We start from the raw sequence: 24,880 nt of genomic DNA, 5'->3' as shown, positions 1-24,880 counted from the left end.
AATTATTAAAGTTGCTTCAGGCAGAAACCATTATATCTGTTAGACAGGTAAGTGGACACCGGCTGTAAATCTATCCCGGTCTCACAGCGAGCCCAAGGCCTGCCTGAACCTTTCACCGGTCACTTCAGAAAAACACATGGACTGTAGAGCTTCATCATGACTTCCGTGACAGCATTTGATCAGATTCATAAAAGCAGCCATCCCAAAGGTGAGCTAACATTGATTCCTGCTCTAGGCTAATAGATCAATAATTTCTATAGTATTATTTTAATATTTTTTTTTCTCAACGTTTATGAATTGTTCACTTTAAAACAGGCGAAACAGAAGACATTTATTTAAGGATTCACCACAAAGAAATACACATATAAACAGTAATTTGTACAATTATAAAAACATATTTTTTTACAGAATACACATATGTTGTATATATAGCAATCACATATATCTATAAATATAGTAACATACAATTTTCTATCTAACAATGAATCCTGAAAAATTTGAGCTCGAGAATGTCGTTGAACGTTCAGTTGTTTGCATGAGTGCAGAGAATATTCCAGACATGACTGGTAATGTGAGAGATGGTATGAGTTTCTCAGAAGAACAGGTGGTGAGCAGGTGTTGTCTTTCCTAAAGATGGTCGATAGATCGTTTGAACTGGTACATTACAGGATTATCCTTTGATTAAGGCTGATCGGCAATGAACTAAACTGAAGTATTCATGAACATGCCCAAATAAATGATTATTGACTGCAGTGGAGCAGAATATGTATTACGTCACTGTCATATTCTTGCCATTTGTGTTTGCTAGTCTCCAGAAGTAGACTCACCTCTCATAAGAACATGTGAAACACACACACACACACATATAGATATATATGTATGTATAATGTGGGTTTCTTCTGATAATTCTGATTACAAAATTCCTCTTTGAAAATCTTTTTATTTTCCTGTTTTAGTATGTTATATATATTATGACAACAAACTCTTAGAAGAAAGGGATCATTGGGGTTCTATATAGAACCATAGGGTTCTTTACTCAACTCCAAAGAACCTTTTATGGTAAAAAAAGTTCTATAAAGACAAGAAAGAACCCTTTTGGCACAAAGGGTTCATATCTTGAATTTTGTGATCACTCACATGCATTCATAAATGCATTTGAATACACCGAATAATGCAGTGAAAAACGCACTCAAAATGAACACACGCACTAGTATGACTTCATCATGTAACTTTACATTAGCCTAGATGAATGCACTTTTTAGGCACGATTTGTTTAGTTTTTTACTTGATACTGTTAAAAGGCACATCATTAAAACAAAAAATACGAGTTCACATTTCACACCTAAACAAGCATGGAAACCGTAATTAGAACTAGCTACTAAATTATTTAAAAATGCCTATCCATATAGGCTACAGCTATGATTTGGGATCCCCAAACTGACTCAAATGATTCGCGAAACCGCTACGAACTCTCGAACTGATTCAAATGATTCGCGATCCCCAAACTGACTCAAATGATTCGCGATCCCGCTACGAACTCCCAAACTGACATAAATGATTCGCGATCCCGCTTCGAACTCCCGAACTGACTCAAATGATTCGCGATCCCGCTCCAACTCCCAAACTGGAGTCAGATGACTCAAATGATTCGCGATCCCGCTATGAACTCGCGAACTTATTCAAATGATTCGCGATCCCCAAATTGACTCAAATGATTCGCGAACCCGCTTTGAACTCCCGAACTGACTCAAATGATTCGCTATCCCGCTCCGAACTGCCGAACTGACTCAAATGATTCGCGATCCCGCTACGAACTCCCAAACTGACTCAAATGATTCGCGATCCCGCTCCAACTCCCAAACTGGAGTCAGATAACTCAAATGATTCGCGATCCCGCTATGAACTCGCGAACTTATTCAAATGATTCGCGATCCCCAAATTGACTCAAATGATTCGCGAACCCGCTTTGAACTCCCGAACTGACTCACATGATTCGCTATCCCGCTCCGAACTGCCGAACTGACTCAAATGATTGGCGAACCCGCTACGAACTCCCAAACTGACTCAAATGATTCGCGAACCCGCTACGAACCCGCTACGAACTCCCGAACTGACTCAAATGAGTAGCGATCCTAATACACATAATGCTATAAAAGTGTGCACATAGAGAGAAATAAACAGCAGATGTTCATGTTAACAACTTCTTTAACTTGAGCAATAGAAGAACAGAAGAAGCGGCTTCTTTAACGTTTCGATAAAACGAAAACATGAATGTTTTAATGCTACTGAATAAAAATAAATGATCCACTCAAAAGTCTCTGCTCATCATGACACTGACAGGACCTGGATCCGTGAGCTGCGTCTCGGGCCAATGACGTCACTTCCAGGGAGGCATGTTGTAAACGCCCCCGTCCCTTGACTCCACCCCCACGTCAAAACAGTGCCACAAAGAGAGACGTGCAGAAAAGTAAAGCGCAAAGTAGACTGACACACAAAATAAAAACAGCATTGCAAATAAATTAATAGATATCACCATGGAAAATATTTATTGCAAAATCATTGCTTTCGAGCTGTTTCATTTGTTTTGCAATTCTTAATTTTTGTTTGCAAAAAGCAAATGTATTTTCCTCAATACTTTAAATAAAATATTTTAAATTTGTTTTTGTTTTTATTGTTTTTGTATATTTTAAACAAGGTAAATCTTTCTGATTTATTAAAAATACATGGATTTTTCTGGGCTAAGCCCCTGATATATATATATATATCTTACTATGTATATATTAAGAGCAGAATACAATACTGCTGAAAAGAAAAACCCTGGATGCTACAGTTGGCCCACAATCACTGAAAATAATCTAAATATTATTTCGATTATTATTATTAGCAAACACATTTTTGCTCTAACGTTTTCCAGTATTGCTAAACACCTGCCAGTAGTTTGTTCATTCTGAGTGTGATGTCCGATTCGCGAACGGATGATTCTTTTGAACCGATTCTTGTTGAAGATTCACGTGCACATTCACACCCACTCCTTTATTATAGAAAATTAATATATGAACCTGACATTCAGTCATGAATTTGCTTTTATTCTATATTTTGGTTAAATTAGAAATTTCCCTTTTTTCCCTCTACACCAGGTTTGTTGACGCACACGGTTTACTGGAAGCTGATTGGCTGTTATCGTGATTGGTTTGTGGTTGAGGGACGCAACATTCCAAAAATAGCCTATTCTAATTAATATAATCATTTTAAATATAATATTAAAATAACCACAACTTAATTATGCAACCAAATTTGCCTGTTAACTGCTGATGTGTAACACTTTTCAGTAATGACTCATCTGAATTTATTAATAAACAATAAACAGTAGTTATCTATTAATCTGAACATATTGTGAACAAATGTCATTTTATTTAAGATCATTTTTGATAACAGCAATATTGTTGAAACAGCCTAAATATCACCTAAAACAAGAGAAAAGAAAGAAATCAGCGACCAAGAGCAATAAAAAAGAAGAAGAAGAAGAAAAAAAAAAAGATCAAATCCCACATTGGGACCTGAATGATAGCTAAAGTGATTTTATGAAATGATCCATCTAAACGAACCGATTCTTTAAATGATTCGCAGTGTTCTTCACTAAGTAAGCGGTTGGTGCGTGCACACTGCACACAGCCAGAGGGGGAGTTCAGCTCGTTTCACCGTTCACCGACTCCGCGTGACGCTTAAACACGAGCAGCGCGCGGCGAACGCGACGAAGCTCTCGCGCTCTCTCACGCGCAAAGGAACGAATGCACACTGATGAATTTGAATCTACCGTGTCAGATCGGACCTGAGCGTTTTAATCGATGTCGGAGTTTTATCTCTGGATATAAGCCGAATCCTCCTCCTCCTCCTCAGCTGAACGGAAAGACCTCATCAAAGGTACGATATGCACACAGCGGCCTTGCGTGTTTCTGGCTAAAATAGCTCTTTTTCAACAAATGATGGAGTGCGATCATTTTGCTTCCGAGTCGGCGCTGAAAAGATGCTGATGATGCTGATGCAGAGGATTTTGCGCTCGTTCGGTCCCGTTAGACCTTTGATGTTGTTACTGCTTGTCATAATCAAGCGTTCTTTAAAAGAAATAAACAGTCGCTGACTATAAAGACGCATCACAGCTGTTAACTGGCATTGCATCTAAAGGAAGACACAGATTGGGCTGCCCTGTATATGGAATATTTCATTTTCGATGAGAAACGTTACAGTTATTGTCTTAGAGTCACGAGCCTCTCTATCTATACGCATCTATGTCATCATATATATGCATTATGCATCTACATGCATCCTTGCCACGCGATGTCAGAATGACAATATTTGTCATTGTCTTACAAGATAATTTAAATGTCAACGTTTATGTATGTATGGAAGCACTATGTAAATGAAGGTATTGAGGAATTCTATTTCATTATCAGTTTACATCATGCATGACGTTGGAATGACAAAAAACCTATATAATATGAGCAAGTATTAACAAGGATACAGTGCACTTAATGTCCTATATCATTAGTGTGAAGATAATCTTTATTGTATAGCCTATCCAATGACAGCAGAGCAATGGCTTGAATTTGTGACACATTTGGATGCGCTTTCTTAGCTTTTCACGATCCGATGGAAGACAAATGCTTAAAGGGAAATGTATACAGGCGATATGACCTTTCCATGCATGTCTTCATTTCCTCTGCGGGGCCTAGTGGTTCAAGGACTCTGATGTATATGAGTGACATTTGTGGATTCCATGAGCCATGATGTGTGCTTTTTGCTTGTATTTGAATGCAGAGCATGCTTTTTTTTTTGCTGTTGTTTGCTTCTAATGTGTTTTTATGTGGGGATCTTGGCAGTGTGATTCTCTGCGACAGTGCATCTTTTTGCAAGCAGGTTTTTATTGGGTCACGCTACGCACATTGATTTTTCCACAGGCTGTAACTTTTTTTTTTTGTGACAGTATCCTAATAATACCTCTGTCATTTAAGTGACATGTTATGCTTTTCCTTTTTGCTGCCCTGGTTTAGTTTGTTGAGAAATCATAGTAACATGTACAATAATAATATTTTTTGTTTAAAATTGGCACGTGTGCACCATAGTCTTGCACTACATCGGACTTTTGAATATTAGATGCTCCTGGTTTCATGGTTTTGATTTAATGGAATAAAACATTGTCATATCATATTAAGACAAGGATGCTGTGTTTTGTCATGCCATGATGTAGCAGTTAATAAAATATATAGAATTAAAGGTAACACTTAATAAAAATCCATTTGTAAATATTTGATAAACATGAGCTAGCTCTTAAGCAGTTATTAATCTCAAAATTAGCATTTGATAATATTAGTGAATGATATGTATTTAAATAATATTATTAAAATACTTTAACAAATGCATTTCTCATTGTTAATGCATTTACGAACGTTAATTATAGACCTTATTGTAAAGTATTACCGATATCAAACAAGATTTAAGTGCCTTTAAGTCAAATACCAACCTAAATTTTGGTCTAAATGGACCCTTTTTACATTTCGGGGGTTCACAAAAGCATAAGACATCATAGATGGGCAAATCTCTATAGATATAATTTCTATAAATTAAAACAAATATATGTTTGTGTTCTTATTTGCTTTAACAGCAAATAAAAATAAAAACATGATTGTGCTTCTATGACTTGCCAAAAGAAATAAAAGGTATCAAAAGATTATGTTGGTCGAAAGAGAGAAATTAGTCTTATATATATATATATATATATATATATATATATATATATATATATATATTATATATATATATTATATTATATTATATTATATAAACAAGCATATAGCAGCACTAAACAGTTTTCTGTCATTTAATGCCAAGGTACTCATAGTGTTAGAAATGTACGTTAGTTAAAAATAAATAAATAAAAACAGCTTTGCTATATTTATGTTATTAAAAAGGGAGCACATCATCACAGTCTGTGAAAATGGTCCATCCTCAAACAAAACTATCATATGGCTTCATACAACCTTAAATATAGTGCATAAGTCGTATGGACTACCGTTATGGTACTTTTGATGTGAAACTTAATAAATAAGATCATTTTCATATTTAGATTAACTATTCCTTTAAATATAGAGGTTCTTTTGGTTCCGATTTCTTCACACGTTGGACTGCTCGCAAACCTTGGTTGAGACCCTGGCCTTTAGACCCAAAGACATACTGTATGCATCTTTTAGTCCTGCTACACCCACATTGTTGCATAATGTAGCGGTGAAGGAAGTCACTGCACAGCCTCCCACTATATTCTCTGTGCTTCCCTGTTTTCTCTCTAACTCTCTTCTCTGTCTTTCACAGAGGCAAATTATGCCAGCAGTACCAGAGTCGCTGTCTCTGGTGACGTGCCAGCCTGTTGGTGAGACCCTTCGCTCCAGCACCCACCCCTGTGCCCTCTCCCCTGGCAGGCCCATGCTGGTGGACGCCCCGCTCAGGCCCACGCCCGCACCATGAGCGCCAACGGCCCTGCTCCGCGTGCTGCGACTCCTGCCGCACCCCCCGCAGCCTCCGTGCCTGTATCGTCAGTGGTACCGGTCGGCTCGCTGGCCCAGAAGAAGCGGCAGCAGTATGCCAAGAGCAAAAAACAGGGCAGTTCGGCCAACACGCGGGCGCAGAGAGCTCTCTTCTGCCTCAACCTCAACAATCCCATCCGCCGGGCCTGTATCAGCCTCGTGGAATGGAAGTATCCTTTACAGTTTGTAAAACATCGCTTTTCAGTAAAGATTTACTAATATTAAGACTATTGGGGTGTTCAAAAAGTTTAAAAGTTCAATTTCGTCCCCCAAAATGAAAATGCTGTCATCATTTACTCACCTCCATGTTGTCCCAAACCTTTATAACTACTTTTGTTACCCTTAAAGTTTTGTGTATCCTGACTTTAAAATATCTAGATGCATATAGGTATTGAATAACACAGTGGTGAGCAAGAATTTTTGGACATCTGTCCATTTAATATGTAGAGTCAACTGTAAATAAGCCATTTATAGTTTGAATCCAGTGGAAAGTGTGCATTTTGGCTTTGTGGAGCTATTAAAGCATTGCCGTTTGACTGTCAAACAATAGAAAAGCATTGGCTTAACCAATGGTGTGAATTGGAGGCGGGAATATCTGAAGTCTGACCAGTGGAGGAAGAGGAGAATGTTATAGAAGCTTGTTAAAAATTGCAAAAGAGTGCTGCACTGATGTGTTTTTTTTAGGCCAATCAGGAAGTTAGCATCAATCTAGTTCCCTCGCCAACAAACAATAAGGCTTTTGCATTGGCTTTTGGCAGATAATCAGCTCTGTGAACGACAAAAGTTAATGATTTTTTGATGTTTTGTTCACCATGAGATTCTTTGCATGAATTTTGAATCCTAAATACAGTTGCAAGAAGTAAAAAAGGTAAATGTAGACTAAATACACTATGGCTGCATGACTTCAACGTCATCACTAGCATGCTTCTGACAACTCTATCTTGATTCTTGACTTCAAAAACTTTTTCCCTAAAAGTAAAAAAAAAAAAAATGGACTAGTGAAGATTAGTGGACTCAAATCAGAGCTTCTTGATTATGGCAAAAATCACAACCAGGATTATTTTTGTAAATACTGTAATCACGATTATTTAACACAATTATGAGTGCGCCACATAACCAAAACTTTATTTAAGTGATTTAAGATTTGACCTTATGCTTAAAGTTTACTTTACATGTCTCTGTTCTGTTCGTTCTCTGAGCGCATGCAAAGAAAGCCTCCTGGAGAACCGCACAATAGCTCTTTCTTGCTTTTAAAAACATGGAAAAATCGAATCAACTTTGATAAATCAAGCACGTGCCATTTTGCTAAAGTCACATTACATAATTTTCCTGATTTGCGCGTGAAATTTGACTCTTATGGAGGAGCAAAAGTGCACTGCTGGAACGGGAGCAGAAAGGGGTGCAATAATAGTTTTATCTCGATTATTGTATTTTCATAATCTTTGGAGGCCAAAATAGAAACCGTATTTCGATTAATTGCACAGCTCTTACTCAAATAATCGGGTTCTGTTTCATGGAAAGATGGCAGCATACAGGTTTTCAGGGACATAATGTTAATTTTTGAGTGAACTATTGCTATATATGTGGTAGATTTCAGAATATTCTGTTTTAGCAGACTTGCATTCGAAAGACTGGTGGCCGGCACTTCAGGTCAGAGTTTATGGTTTGTAAATATGCTTTGGAGTTTCTTCTGGCATTATTCCTCTAGAAAATGTGCATATGGTATGCTTGTGGCATATACTGAAAATAGGTGAAGGTAGAATGAAGTAATTAAGCCGAATCATCAAGAGAACAAGTAAACAAATGAAAATAGTCCACCTTTGCGTCTAGAGCAGACATCCCAGCTCGTCATCTCTGGTAAAAGCTCGTCTGGTGGTCTTTATTAGAGCGAAGCTGTGTTCCCTGCAGTGAGGAGCACCTTCATCTCAAACGCAAGTCAGCATGTATAGCTGAGCTTTGAAAAGAACATCTGTTCCCCGGCCCTACACGGAAGATAAAGGAGAAATGGCTTCCAAGCTGTAGATTTCAGATTCAGCACTATGAGATAGGATCTGTGTCTCTTTTTTTAAGCTGCAAATTGTTTTCATAGAATGTAATGTACATTGAAACAAGCATAGCAGGTGTGAGCATTTCTGCAGGAACATGCAAAAGCTAAGGTTAGCCTAGCCCTACCAGCCTTGTGTTTCCTCAAGGGAGTCATGGGAAAGTCAGAGAGAACTTCCCCTGAATGGCACATAATACAACATTTTAGTGTCTGAGCTCATGGCCTAATAAGGGTATTTAGCAGCGTAAAATTAGAACATTGCATTGTGTGGCCTAAAAGAATGTGAGACGCAACCCAGAATGAAGTGTTAAATGTATCCTTGATACATTAAAGCTGCAGTAGGTAACTTTTGTAAAAATATATTTTTTACATATGTGTTATACCTGTCATTATGTCCTGACAGAAGAATATGAGACAGATAATCTGTGAAAAAATCAAGCTCCTCTGGCTCCTCCCAGTGGTCCTATTGCCATATGCTGAAAATACATCGCTCCCGTTAAGAAACAACCAATCAGAGCTGCGGTCCGTAACTTTGTTTGTGTTCAAAATGTAGAAAAATGTATATAATAAGCGAGTACACCATGAATCCATTTTCCAAACCGGGTTTTTAGCCTGTCCTGAATCACTAGGGTGCACCTATAGTAAGTGTCTATATTCTGACTATTTTAGATTGCTTCAGGGGTACCGAGGCGGAGTAACCCAGTACCTTTGTGATTCTTCATAGACATAAACAGAGAGAAGTAGTTCCGTCTACAATGTTCTTCCGCAAGACGCAAGCAGTTCTGTTTATTAACCGCTAGAGCGTCAAAAGTTACCAACTGCAGCTTTAATATTCCATTTTTGTGAAACTAGACTTTAAGTTTAAATGACTGATTGTCCAATATTAAATGTAGACGGCAACATTTTCAGGTCCTCTGACTCACACCAGTATTTATATTTTGTACGTCTCGCTTGCAGGAAAGCAGAGCTGCTGAGTCAGTGTGGTTGTAATGGACTTTTTTACTGTTAAACTGCATGCAAGTATCTACTCACTGTTATTTCTGACCCCTTTGAGCAATCACAAGATGAGAATTAGCTGTGATGAATAATAAAGATGTACCGATGAACAGGGGCTGGTGTGAGAGTGTCAGGCCAGTTGATGGAACATAACACGTGATCATACAATAATTGGATAGTATGTATGTTTTTATGACTTGTAAACTTAAAAATTAGGTTTTCTGTGATGCTTTGGATAAATATTGTTTTGCTAATTCTTTTGAATTCTGCTAATTCACCAAGGACATATACCCAACTGGTGACCAAAGGTAAAGTTTTGTTAAAATTGCAAGAAATGATTGTCTTTGAAGCATTGGTAAGAATGGGTTGAAAAATAAAAACAAATCAGCAATGCTATGCCATAATTGTAATAATATATAGGGCTTCAAAAAAAAGAAAAAAAAAAGAAAAAAAAAACATAAATGCATTTTTCAGACCCTTAAAAAAATGTACATGAAAATGTTAGCAAGCCAAGCAACAAATCTGATTTTCTGCCAGAAAAAAAAAAAACAATCAAACAAAACCTAAGCCTTGTTTAGGAAACTTTTGAATAATAGGTTTGGAGTCATTCCATTTTAATTTAGCCAACTTGAGGGATGAATTTAAATTTTATTTGTTATTCACTTTTTTGACCTTGTATTTAAATGTCATATTTAAATATGTACCATCTATGCCAGATTTTCTCTTGTTTGATTGATTTCAGTAGCAAACTTGTAAACCTTTTCAAGAATGACTGGATGTATATATTAATTGCCTCTGACTTTAATTCTTAGTAATTATTGATTCTCTATGTTCTACTCCTTAACTTTCATCTCAGGCCATTTGATATCTTTATATTGATAGCGATTTTCGCCAACTGTATGGCCTTAGCTGTATACATCCCCTTTCCCGAGGATGATTCCAACTCAACCAACCACGACCTGGTGAGTAAACAACTTCAACCTCTTGACCTTTTAGCATGTTCCAGTTTGACCCCTGTCATGACCCCATTATTTTTTTCGAAGGAGGCCTTTTCTGACAAGAATTTGCTTCAAATAGAACAAATAATATTAGGAAATGAGGCCTGATTTTAGCTGTTTCATTAGATTTTTCCTTTGAGAACAGGCAAATGAAAGACACAAAGCCACGGCATTGTATATTCCTGGAAGGACACAGAGGAAAATCTGTCACATTATAATCTCAATGATCTTTTCTGAGAACAGATGCATGCTCATCTCAGACATTTTCTTTTCAAACTTGCTTCGCTTCCTTTCTGCAAACTGCTTCGCTTGTACAGTTCAATTGATCTGATTTTGAACTCTTCAGATAAATGATTTATATTTAGCCAAGCGGAGCATTTAGATCGGGTTCGGAGGGGGCGGATGTTCTTCTCCGTGCTTTGGACCGAGAGGACGATTGTGAGTTGAGATAAGACAGCTGTTCAATCTTGTGGCAGAGTGCGACTCAGCACGAGGACGTCGTGATTTGTGAATAGCTCTCATGGCTACTGGCGTGGTTTAATTTAGTGATTTCAGCAACTTAGACAGGAAAGAGAAACAACAGGCTGAGATGTTGCTTCCTGGGTTTAGTTTCCCCCAAGCATTTTGTGGCGACATGTTGTACGTCTGTAAGACTTTGTGTTAGAAGTTTCTTGAAATGTTCAAACTGGATTAATATTTCCGATTGGCTTTTCATGTGCTTTTTTATTTGAGGTCTTACAGATGTGAGCATGTGAGCAGATTAACGTAAACCTGACAAGCAGGGCAGTATTCTTTCAATGAACATGTACGACAAAAATAGGCTATACGGCCATCAAACAAACGTATTGGTCATTTAAATCTTGCTTGTTTTTTTTGTTGTTTTTTTTACATGTTGGCTATGTTATCTCATCCGTCTGCACTCCCATGTGTGTGCTAAACAGCAGGAGGTAATCGCATTGCAAAATTTCATCAGAATCCCAGCAGGTATGGTTGTCTCACACAGAAGAGCACTGGTCATGCTGGGGAGACTGTAGATACATTAGAGGGTCAGAGATGTTCAAGCTCCAATATAAACTGCTTGGGATGTATCGATGCACCCCGAGCCGGTTGAAAAAAGATTTACAAATATGTGACGATTCAAATTGCTTTAGATGTTAAATGAATCACGATGCAGTTGGGGGTCGGAGTTTATATGAATGTATCTCTGAGGGGAACTGACTGTCTTCAGAAAAGTTTATATGGTATTTTAGACTGCATATTGCATAATAATGTAGCAGCACTGCTTTGTTTACAGTGGCAACGAAAACGCTGTAGCTGCTGATCTGTAAGCGCCACCTGCTGTTAGAGAGTGAATTTGTATCTCATGCTCGTCTGCTGTTTCTGTTTCATGCAGATGTTTTATGTAATATAGTTTCACAAAGCTAAAGTCAGACCATTCTGTTTTTTCTTAAAATTTTGAAACATTTCAATCTACAGTAATTTAGAAACTGCTCATGTTTGCAGCATCTTTGTTTGGACTGTGAAAAAATGCAGTGGTCACCTCCAATTTTAAATGGAAAGGGCACAGGCAAAGCCTTAGTTTGTTCATATGAAGAGTGTTATTTACTTGATTTGGTGTTTGTTTTAAAATTTCCATTCAGTTATGTCATTCTACATATTTGAATGTTTACTAAGAAATGTGCAGCATTCTGTTAACTAAGCAATAATAAAAGGACACCTTTTAATTTATCATTTGTCTTAAATCTCGTTTTGTTAGTTGTTAAGTTTAGGTTTAGGTATTGGGTAGGATTTAGGGATCTACAATATTGCCATGGAGAATAAGAATATGTGTTTTATAGATACTAACAATCAATATGCTAGTAATTTGCATGCTAATAAGAAGCACTAATAGTTAAAAGTGAGAATTGGTCCCTAAATAAAGTGTAACTGAAAATGTTTGTGAATTCGGCCCCAGAATATCACAGAGACTTTATTGTGTGTGTTTTTCTTAGGCCAGTATCTCATTTTATAATGTGTCTTTTATTCTCTAGCTTAAGTGGCTTGCGAAGGGTTTGAAGGCTGTGATATCTTATTGAAAGCGAGGAATAGAAATAGATGTGTACAACCTAGCAGCACATTCCTGCCTCATATAATACCAAGCAAATGAATACAGAGACTGTCTATGGCTGATTTCAGCACCACAGAGAGCGCCCAACCCACCTCGGGACTGCATGAGGTTGGGCTGCTTTCAGAGCACAGAGAGCTCAGAAATAGCATCTGTGGCACAGATCAAGCATTGTTACTGAAAAAGAAAGCAGGTTGGTAATTCTCCATTTCCTCAGCTTAGCTTTAGTTTTAGTTGTGGTTGTAGATGCAGCTCAGGGGAGTTTTGTTTAGATCAGAGACTCCAATTAGGGGTCCGGATTAGTCTCTTAGATCCTACAAAACTTTTTAAGTGTTTTTCAAAGCAAAACTTTATCACATAGCGCACACAGAGACCACATCTCCTCATGTAAACCAAATTCCCTACTGTACTCACAACTGTTGTTTAAAAGTCAGTCATTTTTAATTTTTTTATTTATACTTTTATTCAGCAAGGACACATTAAATCATCACCACGATCAAAAGTGACTATAAAGATATTAATAATGTTCTAAAAGATTTGTGTTTCAAAGATTTGCTGTTCTTTTGAGTAATGTTGCTGAAAATGAAACTTTGCCTTCACAGAAATAAATTACGCTTTAAAATATATTCAAATAGAAAACAGTTATTTTAAATTGCAGTAATATTTCACAACTTTTACTGCAGCCTTGGTGAGCAAAACAGACTTAAAAAAATCTTTAAATAATCATACCAATCACAATCTTTATTTTTATTAACCACAAACTACGTTGCGAAATAGGACAGACCTCCATTATTTAAGTAGTAACCACCTGTTTTACGCCACACAGTTATGAATAATGTAATGCTTTTTCAGTGTATATTACAGCAGCCATGTACCTTTGCCTCTACAGAAGAATGATAACGATAACGTCTGTGCTGTGTTATGTGCTGTTTCTATGCCTCTTTTTATGCATGGATTCCCTGTGCATTAGGTGTCCTATTTCTAAGGGACTTCATTACCCAAAGGTCTCAGCTTTCATTTGGCCTTTCTAGGTGATAAAGGGCTGCGTATTGGTGTACAGAAAGTGAAAACTCTCAAAGGAGTCAAGCGTCGGTGATGCACAAAACACTGACAATAACTCTGACCTTCTCTCAGTTTACACTAATGCACTTGGAATGAAAGTCAACAGGAAAGGTTTAAAAATGGTAATGTGGATCTCAAATGTATTTTCCGTACATAAGCTTGTATTGTTTAAGGTGTAAAGTTGTCGTTTAAGTGGTGAGTCTGCTGTAGAATACAACTTCATTATTTCATGTTACAACTCAGTGTTATCAGTTCCTATAAGATTTCTGCTTCTAATAGATCATGCGTCATTTTGCCAAAAAAGGAACATCTTCAGTCAAGTATTTAAGAAACAGGCAACACAACCTGAAGCCCAAAGCTCTTGCTTCGCTAATGACATACCTATCAAGTATTTTCAAGTATTCATACTTGGCTAGTGGTTGCCCTTCCTTGCATACAATATGTCGCTCAGAAATGTAGCTTGCAGCAGGTTTGAGCGAGGAAAAACACAATTTGGTATCTCTGTCTAAAGCAACACAAAGACTCTTTAGACACTCACATTTCTTCATCAGACACAAAAACACAGACACATAGTCTGGTATAAGGTTATTCCTGACTGTTTCTAGCAGTAGATTGAAGGCTCCAGGCAGCTCCTGCTGAACACTGCTGTGTACAAGCGTGCCCTTTTCATGGCCAGTAATATTCACATTCTGCAACCTTTCCCACACACACACGCACGCACGCACACACACACACACACACACTCTGTGACTGCATTGCCCTGCAGTGTGCCTGTTTTAAACTGCATTTTTCTAATTCGTTTATAATTCTGCATGCTGTTTTTGTTATCTCATTGACTACATGGAATATTTAGACATTTATAAATGCATTTTTTCACAGCACAGAGCCGTATTAGTAAACTGCAAAACAAAAAAAGCTAGGTAATTAAAGATGGGAGGTTGTCACTTTTTACAGCATGTAAAATACATACTTGACTTGAAGATCATGTTTAATCATTTAAATGATCCGACTTTATGTAAATTTTAAATTAAGTTAAAAATTAAAAATTAAAAAAACAATTAATTTATGCATTTAGCAGACGCTTTTAACCAAAGTGACTTACAGTGCATTCAGGCTATCAATTTATATATATCATGGGTTCCCGGGGAATCGAACCCCCAACCTTGCGCTTGATTGTGCAGTGCTCTGCCTATTGAGCTACAGGAACACACAATAATGTAATCATTTAGGTTTATGTCATAATTTACCTAATTTAAGTACTCCAAAGTATTTCATAGAATAAAGTCAAATAAATAAGATGATGATGATGATGATAGTAGTATTGGAAAATTAAGCATTTTGTTTTGTGGAGTTAAATGCCCACTGGAGTGGATTTAATGGGACACTCTGACAAATATTTCAAGTTAATTCATTTAAATAAGTTTTTCAACTGAATAATTAGAATGATTAACTTGGATTAGAGTAGAATCTTGTGTAATGCATATGATTTTATTAATACTACACTCAAAGCAAGATGCTTTTTGGCCCACACAGTTTGAATTAGCTAGCATTTTGGTCATTTTCAGTGGCATTTTGCCCCAAACCCAATAATTAATTAATTTTATTTTTTTCAAAATGCAGTACTTTGGTACTAGCAAACTAATACCTTTATGAATCTTTTGACCACAATCTATATATTTTTTTCAGATGTTAACATCATTATAAAGCACATTTATCCATATAAGAAAAGACAAATAGTACATATTGGCTTATGTAAGCTTTACTCCATCATTTTCACACATTTGTCAGGTTTAACCCAAATTAGAGTCACTGTGAGATAAGACTAGCTTAAAATAGAGCAGAATTTGAAAGGGAATCGGTCCCAAGTGCAAAACTGCACCATAGGAAGAAGTATGAGGAAAAGAAAGATGTTAAGCAGAAACCTGTTTAAGAGGAGAAGCCACGGATTTCTCTGAGGGGAATGAGACGTGTGTGTTTGTGTGTCTGGACCCCAGCGGTGATGAAGGCTCAAGTGTATGTTTAATCACTTAGCTAACTGCTTATTTGCACCAGATGCGCTGACTTCCCAGTGCTCTTTATCTTAGCGTGTGTGGGTTTGATGGCTTTGGAAAGCCACTGTCCGTTCCTCTGTAAATGCACGTGTGATATTGATGGAAGTGTTTGATTTTGTGTGCCACACTGTGTGTGTTTTATATGGATTTCGATTAGTAGGATTCTGTGTAATGGAGTGTGTGAGGGGAGAGAGAGAGAGTCATGGAGCTTGATCTAGTTCACATGCTCTCAACGCATTTACTAACATTTCAAATTGTGTCTTTAATACAATTAATTAGTAATAGTTACAGCCATTTCATTTATGAACATGTGTTTGCACATGTACCATTAAGTTGTTTTGGATAAAAGCATCAGTTAAATGAATTAATGTAAATGTCATGCTCTAATGTAGAAGCAGCATGAAATGCCAGTAGCAATCATAATCGTAAATGTTTCAGAGCAAAGCAGAATTTTAGTGAGGAAAAACTATAACCCAGGATTTGATTTACTCTACTGTGATTTCATTTGATCATAACCATTTTCTGAAATAATATAGATATTTTTTTCAACATTAGAAATTACATTTTTTAATTTTAATATATTTAAAATTTTCTTTTTTTTTTACATTAAGATAACATTCATTTAATGCATTAGCAAAAATGATAATCTGGGATTGATGTTATCTATTGTGATTGGGCTTGATCATCAAAATGATCTGAAATAGATTTTTTTTATTAGATTCAATTTTTATTTTCATTGATTGTTTATATATTTAAAATCTTTAATATTTAATTTAATTTAATTATTTTTTTTCCCTTCAGGATAACATTTACCTCATGAGAGAAAATGATAAGCTGGGATTGATTTTATCTATTGTGATTTGATTTGACTTTGAAAATTAGGCTGCAGCATTACAATATTATTATATAACAGAAAATCAATTTTAGAGGTGGAGAAATATGTTTTTAACAACCCCTTTTTGTTTTTCTGAAATAAAAAAATAAATAAAACATTTTTATTTTTTAGAGATAGAGTTGAGGAGATTTTTTTCTTAAATTATTAGCTTTTACAAATACCTAAGCTGCTGGTGGTGCTGCTCTGAATACTGTGTGTGTACGAGTCTCTGACATGAGTTTTCCTTAGGTAATCTCGTGCTCAGGCATTAATAAGCGATCTTGCTGATGGCTATTGAGTCAAGTCAGATTTCAGAATCACACTTACTAATGTGCAGAGGCACACACAGGGAAGCAGATACAGCCATAATATAAAAGGTAGTTTATTTTTGGCAGAGCCAAAATATTTGTGGTGTGATGGTTGAAAATAACTGGACTAGAATTGTAGATAACAAAAGATTCTGGATAATTATAAGGATTTCTGTTACATTAAACAAGACATGTTGATCCAAGAAGACTGTCCATGTGTCAAATGTAAGTTGTTTTAGAAATGAAACCTCTATGAATTACTAACTAGCTACTGTTTTCCTTACAAAGACATCACTAGATGCACTAGTTATCTTCAGCTCGGTTGCTTCTGTGCTGATGTTTGGATACAATACAACCTTACTTTGTGGAGTTTTGTCTGACTGAAGTTATTTACTGCATGAATGGGACATTCTGTTGCTTATTTGGACATGGTGGGAAGCATTTGTCAATGTTTGGTTAAATTTGATCATTTTTCTATTAGCTTTTTGGAAGTTTTACTTTGCGTCAAGCTAGGGCTGCTCGACTATGACAAAAATCATAATTTTTGATTATTCTCTTGAAACTGTGATTGCGGTTATTAATTACAATTATCAGACTTTACACTGAATAATGTTTATAACATTGTGCTATGCAACAGCATGCCATATTTTTATATGAAAATAAACAAGCTAAAAACACTCTAACTTGAAAAAAAAAACTTTTAGTGCTTTTCTGTAGTATTAAACCTCAAATGTCAAACATACATCGGACTGGTTTCTTCTTTAAATTATAAAAAAAGGAATATATATATGTTATTATAAAGTTATACTAAAATTAAAACAATGGAAAAAACCCTTAAGATAACATAAAAAAAGCATCTTAACCACACATAATAACATAAGTGGACTTTGAACGATTAATTACCGCTTTGAATGATTGCCTAATTGTGGCGTCCATAATTGTAATTGCGATTATAAATTAAATTAATTGTGCAGCTTTACATCAAGCTTAAAATGTCTAAGCCACTATAATTTGCCTAATAAAAAGAAATATATATATATATGAGCAAATGCTTTTTGCAATAATTTGCAAATATTTTTATTTTGTTTTAATTTTAACAGGAAACCTGTTCTGCATATATATATATATATATATATATATATATATATATATATATATATATATATATATATATATATATATATATATATATATATATATATATTTATATATATATAGCTAGCAATTAAACAGTTTAACAGTTATTACATATTTTGGCAAATTTACAATTATTTAAATTGTATTAAAAAAATTTGGCAAACATAGTGCTGCACAATAGAGATTTAATGTGAAAATTAAAACATTAAAGAACAATTTTAGCGTTATCACTTAGAAACGTACATTAATTCTACTGTACAATAGTAATATATTCAGGATTTCCCACACATTGACTTATTTGTGGTTGCCCTCCACAATATCATTTCCAAAATGCTTTGACTTTGTTGAATAAACTTGAGTACTGCATGTTTCAAAATCAAAATGTGGCACGGGTGTTTTTATGCATTCTGTGATCTCACGAACGAGAGATCACATCCGGGGCTTTCCACGCTTGCAGAGACTAAAGCCAGAGCGCGCGCGCACGTCACATCAGGAAGCACTCACGCACTCAGATCAGTTGGACGTGGTTGTGTACAAGAGGTAAAAATTATATAATTATTGTTCGTTTTCTCACACAAACCGCTCGTTTCGTGTCTTAGGACATCAATGTGTACTTATGATGGGGAATTGTTTAATTTGGACTCCTCTGTGCATGCTCTTTGAGGTGGTGACCATAGACATCCATTATGTGAGTCACACACAAGAACGGTTTGACCTAAAAAATATAAAAATGTGAAATACTGAGGAAACAAAGAAACTTACATCTTGGATGTCCTTGAGGTAAGCTAAAACATATCAAAATTTAATTTGAGAGTGAACTATTCCCTTTAATCTTTCCTATAATGCCTGAAAAGTAGGTTTCTTTGATTACAGGTGTTGCCGGGGGAACCGCTGTTTCTGTCGCCCCTTAAAGCGCCTCCTGCTGTCAGAGAATGAATTTGCACTTTCAATAAGCCTGTTTCAATAAGACTTATATATTTCCCCCAGGGAAAGTGCCGCCACAAACAGAGTAGAGTGTAAGTCTCTGGGAAATGATGATATTTCTGTTTAAGTTAACTGTTCAACAATTAAAATTTTAACATTTTAAAGTTAATCTTTTGACAGAAATGACAGAGCCCTAAATAAATGCAGCCTGTATGATTATAAGAGACTTCTTAACATACAGATCCCAGATTTTGAAGTTGTGTATTTTTCAAGACACCCCTGGTTGCCTTCCACGTTCATTATCAAAGAGCTGCTTAATTGTGTTTAATGTTTTAATGAATTTATATGGATTTGACCTACACACAGACATATATAAATAACAACGGAATCTTTGTGGTGAGCTAACACTTTTGCACTTTAGCTCAAATGTTTCTGCAATGACGATCCCCTCTGTTCATTCAGAGGCCACATTTTCAGGTGAAATTGCTTTGCTCCAGAGGTCATCGTGTGATAAATGAATATCTGAATGTAATTCGAGATGCAGTGTTGAATAACAGTATGATGGCAGTTGATTATGTTTTGAGGGAGATCTCTGGTGCAGGAGCTTTATCTCCTCATTAGTATTCAGTCATTTATTGCATGTTCCTGTCTGTCCGCTGCCACCCCTACACACTGCCCCTCAGTGGCAAGGGGTGGAACAGCACCGAAGACCTGATTCTGAGCAGTTTTTCAGCATGTGAAAGGATGCAGTTTGTTGCTGGGTTACTGAACGAGAAGATGAGATTCAGGATCGCATGGCTGAGAGAGAGCGAGAGAGGAGGTGGAATAGATGCTGCATTCATCTGCCTGTCTTCATGCATTCAGAGTTTATCACTGCAAGGTCATTGCGAATACCATCATATTTCTATAGCGTGTTTGGGATCAGTATCCTTTCTTTTTGTGTTCCTCTGTTCTTTTTTTCTGGAGAAAAGCACTTCCTGTGCTGGGACACGGTTATTTGTCACTCTTGTTCAACAAGCCCGCACACACACAAACACGCACCGTAGGAGGTAGAGGGGCGACTTTATGAAGTGGTCTCCGTTCCCTCCAGCTTTTCTGGTGTAGACTGACTGATCTATAGAGACTAGAGAGAGAGAGAGAGAGTGAGAGAGAGAGAGAAGGAGAAAACGTAAGTAGAGGAGGTAGAGAAATGTCAAAATGCATTTGTCCTGTTGCTCAGAAATTCCAAACTTCAGTCGTGTCACGATGCTTCTACTACTGTACCTTGAAATTACTAGTCAAATGACATCAAGACCTCAGTGTGCATGTGAATTTATACATAAAAAAAATGGGTTTCAAAGCCTTCAGGGCTCACAATACAATTTATTACATCAACACTGTAAATTTCAACATTAACGATACTTAAAAAGAATCTTGCAAACTTATTGCTTTAGAAAAATCTAGTTAAGGTTGCTCTATAAATTCAAATTTACTACTGTATTGAAGTTTTTTGGACCTGCAATTAATTTAATTAAATAAATTAGTAAATTAATTAAACCTTCGAAATGTGAGGAATATGTTATATTATTTGTCAAATTATTTGTCTGAAAAGGCAAACTACAGTTTATAATAGAATATGGGATTTATTAGACCATGCAAAAACAAAAAACAAAAAAAAAGGCATATAAAATTAAAAAGCTCACAGGAAATAAAGTATACATTGACTAAAATATAATCAGTCATTAATATTTCATAGAAAGTTCTCCCTTGTATTTGATAAGCAGCCATTCTTATGCACATTCTGTCTGAGACAGACAGAAACTTTTAGTCTATTATTTTACTCATTTGCCACAATATTGTCTTTGAATTGTCTTCATTTGGGGACTTCTGTCTAATATTGCATATTATTATATGCTATTATTTTCCTTAATAAAATTAAGGTATAACAGGTAATTAGAATGATGTGTTAAAATGTAATTCATTTAAATCTCTATGCTCTAAAACTAAATTTGGTAAACTAAAAAATGAATTTAGTATGAAAAAAATAACAATAAATAAAATAAAATAGAAATGTGTGTGGATGTGTTCTGGCAACATCCTAGCATCATTATGGTGAATTCTGCATGGACAAATACCATACATAAAATCTAAAAAATTTGCTTGTGAATTTGATCTTGTAAGCTGTATGATTATTATTATTATTTTTTTTTTCAAATGACTGATATAAGTCATAGTTGATTTATTGATATTTTGTTGCCATTGAATGTAGTGCATGTGCTGATATGTGTCGTATATTTTCTGTTACTTTGAACAGAGGACAATGTGATGTTTCCGGGATGATATTCGACATGATGTCACTCTGAGTCATGTCACGGCAGCTATTCACCACATGCACAAATTTGCTTGCTTGTGTGTGTGTGTTTGTGTGCATTTGTTTGCATGCTTTATTTCAAACCAGTGATTATGCTAAATGACGTGCTGTATTTAGCAATTATAGAATAAATCAAAATACTAAAAAGAACAAAATCAGAATCAATTTAGCCTTCTTGATGGATTTAATATTAATTTATGGCAGCATTTCTCCACTCACATTTTTCTGTGAATCAGTTTATTATTAATAATTCCATCAAGCAGTTACATGATTTCATTAATTCACCCTGTAAGATTCCTCTTACACGGATTCATTTTTATTATTCCACTATATTGTATTGATTTTACTTTAATAGATAAACTTGATTTGTATTATAGTTGTGTACTGATGTCAGATCAGTCAATGTTACTTGACATAGTTTTGAGTTTAAAGGAATGTTTCCCTCTAAAACAAATAATGTATGCTTTTTTTCTTCTATGGAACACAAAATAAGATATTTTGCTGAATGTCCATGCTGCTCTTTAATCCCTCAATAAGGTGTTGTAACTTTAGGTTTGAACTAAGGTAGATTTTTTTTTTTTTCGTTTGTTTTTTTTTTTTCTCATAACAAATACCCTGACAAAAATGTACCACAACATTAACCAAAACAATTAAAACTGACTTCATTATCATAAAATGGATGTTGAGGTTTTGATGTTGAAGGTGACATTTGCATGTGTGGAACACTAGGGAATGTGTTTATGAGATGTTTTTGTATTTAGTAAACTAATTATGGTGTGTGTGTGTGTGTGTGTGTGTGTGTGTGTGTGTGTGTGTGTGAGAGAGAGAGATAGTATGTACAGTTAGTCTTTAGAGCATAAATAAGCAGAGATGAGTCAGAGATATTTATGGATTGCCCCAAGGGCCTCTGTTTTCCTCTCTCTTTCTCTCTCTCTCTCTGTTTTCTGCTGATGGATGAATAAAGTAGAGGGGTAATGGATTGGGAATGCTGTATCACATTGTCCTCAATCACATATCGCTTAATGAAGCTCTTCTGCTCCTGTTTGTTTATTTGATTGGTAAATTTGTTTCAGTGTTGTTCATTTGCTCAATGTAATAAGTTAAAGGCGGTTTTGAAAGCAAAGCCCATCATTTAAAGTGGTTGCATTTACATTTACATTTAGTCATTTTGGTCATATTTAAAATAGGATTTCCTTGCTCTTTTGCTGAATATCACAGAAATATTGACCATGTTTCTCCCTAAAATCAGAAGAAAAAAAATGTAATTAATTAAGCAATTAAACTAAAAAAATTTCGCACACAAATTCGTTTAATTGCTTAATTAATACATATATATAAAACCATTGATACATTTTATTATCAAATCTATATGTGCACACAATAATATAGATTACATTATATTATTAAACATCAGAATTATTACAATTGGGATTCTCATGACGGTGCTCCACTGAAATCTGTCTGTTTTTTGATACATTTTTTAAATTTGTATTTTATTTAAAATATTTTATTTTATTTTATTAAAGGGAATACAACAAGTAGTCTATTTGCAAATGTAATAACATTACATGATGTATAAATAATTTACTATTTAAATATGTATTGTTGTCATTATTAGATTTTTAGGGATAGATGTGTTTTAAATGTGTACGAACTTAGAATTTTGGCAAGTGCCTTTTCTTTCTTTCTTTTTGCTTTTGTCTCATCTGTTTTTGATTGTCACTTTGACATCCTGTAAAAATCTCATTTTCAGTACGGTGATGACTTCTCTCTGTTGCCGTCACTCATATCACTCTCTCTCTCTGTAGTAGCAGGACCAGTGAGCCTGGGTTATTCTTTTCCCGCAGTAACAAAAGGCTCTTTCTCTGTTACACAGGGCTAAGTGCTCCATTCAGTCGTCTGTAAAATGTTGGCAAAACGAGGCCCACAGCATATGAAAGCTTCCCAAATGTCCTTACACTTAAACGCACATGCACGCGCACACACACACCAACTAACCTCTTTCATTGTGCAACCTTTGCACAGCTGTCACACACACATAAAGGAGAAAGCTTGAGTCTGTGTGTGTTTGTATAAAGAGATGCTATTTGACAAGTTAAATGACTGTGTCTAACACCATCAATGCAGAGAAAACAACCCACTAGCCACTGCCATTACCGAGCCACGTGCTTTAATGCTTCGAAAACAATACGCTTTCAGTTTTAGTAATGTAGCACTGTTGTTGAGGTGTCACGGAGTAACTAAAAGGCAAATCACAAGGAACAGTATTTCCCCTCATAACATTTATTCAATGACAATTTTAGACGCCGTTAATTTGTTTATGCTAGTACAGTTTCAAAGACATGGATATAAAAGAGTGATGATATATACTGTAGGGGTCATTTATACGATGTTTCTGGAGGTTCGTTTATAACGCTTTTTGAGTTAAAAATGATAACATTTCTTCTTCATTTTAAGTGACGAACACATGTTTTTATTATATTATTATTATTATTTATTTATTACTTTTTTCCTTGCAATTCATAATTTCTCATGTTTTTTTTTCCTAAAAATTCTGAGTGTACTCAATTCTTTTTTTTATTTATTTTTTATTTATTTTTTCATCACCGTTAAAAAAAAAAAAACATAACTGTGACATTTTATCTCACACTTCAGATTTTTTTGCACGTTTTTTCTCACAATACTGACTTTATCAACTGAAAATTTGCAAAAAATAAACCCTCAATACAAAAGTTTATATCTCATATCTATGTCAATTCTTATAATTGTGAGAAAAGTATGAATTGTGAAATAAGTCTCAATTACCGACCATATTATAAGCTTCCTTATATATGTCTAAATATCAAAGACATTTAGATTTGTACATTTCATGACCCATTTAAACTTGAGTGAGTGTTTGTGTTAGACATGATGATAAAACTCAAATCATGAACTGTATTTTAAATTTTGACTTAATTCACTTGTTTTCACTCTCAAATAATTGATTTTGGTTTGTAAGGAGGTCTATACAGACTAAGTTAACTCTCTTGTGGCTATGATTGTGTGATCGATCAAATCCAGTAAAGTTCATGCATGTCTGTTGACAGAGTAATGTTGGCAGTGAGCTGTTATATTTCTTTGAATTTATTGTACACTCTCCTCAGTTGTTCATCTTATTGATTTGTTTCTCTACATCCCTCTTCTGTCTCTCACAGGAAACAGTCGAATATGCCTTCCTTATCATTTTCACTATCGAAACCTTCCTGAAGATCATAGCGTACGGCTTGGTGATGCATCAGAACGCGTATGTCCGAAACGGATGGAACATGCTGGATTTCGTCATTGTCGTCATAGGGTATGTTTTATCTGCTTGTGTTCTAAAGCTTTGCTTCGCTCTAAAATATAAAGGTTCTATGTTTCCAAGAACATCCATGGAGCCTTTCCATTGAACAAAAGGTGCTTTATAGTGAAAAAGGTT

The 24,880-nt window shown here is 35.5% G+C and overlaps 1 protein-coding gene across 12 annotated transcripts in view; it reads left to right on the top strand.

The window, feature by feature from the left end:
* Nucleotides 1-3,650: 3,650 nt before the first annotated feature.
* LOC113055476 (voltage-dependent L-type calcium channel subunit alpha-1D-like) overlaps nucleotides 3,651-24,880 on the top strand; it is an 82,371-nt gene continuing 61,141 nt past the window's right edge. For 7 of the 12 annotated variants that reach the window (XM_026221822.1, XM_026221819.1, XM_026221816.1 and 4 more), the window contains exons 1-4: nucleotides 3,652-3,921; nucleotides 6,364-6,745; nucleotides 10,472-10,577; nucleotides 24,618-24,757. In XM_026221822.1, the coding sequence (XP_026077607.1) occupies nucleotides 6,513-6,745; nucleotides 10,472-10,577; nucleotides 24,618-24,757 (479 nt within the window). In that variant the 5' untranslated portion in view covers nucleotides 3,652-3,921; nucleotides 6,364-6,512. Of the gene's footprint in view, nucleotides 3,922-6,363; nucleotides 6,746-10,471; nucleotides 10,578-24,617; nucleotides 24,758-24,880 lie in introns of those variants that run through there. The other 5 variants (XM_026221821.1, XM_026221818.1, XM_026221815.1 and 2 more) reach the window with 2 other exon arrangements.

This window comes from Carassius auratus, chromosome 36, assembly GCF_003368295.1.
Source record: "Carassius auratus strain Wakin chromosome 36, ASM336829v1, whole genome shotgun sequence".
Classification (NCBI taxonomy): Eukaryota; Metazoa; Chordata; class Actinopteri; order Cypriniformes; family Cyprinidae; genus Carassius; species Carassius auratus.
This window is presented reverse-complemented; position numbering and strand designations above follow the sequence as displayed.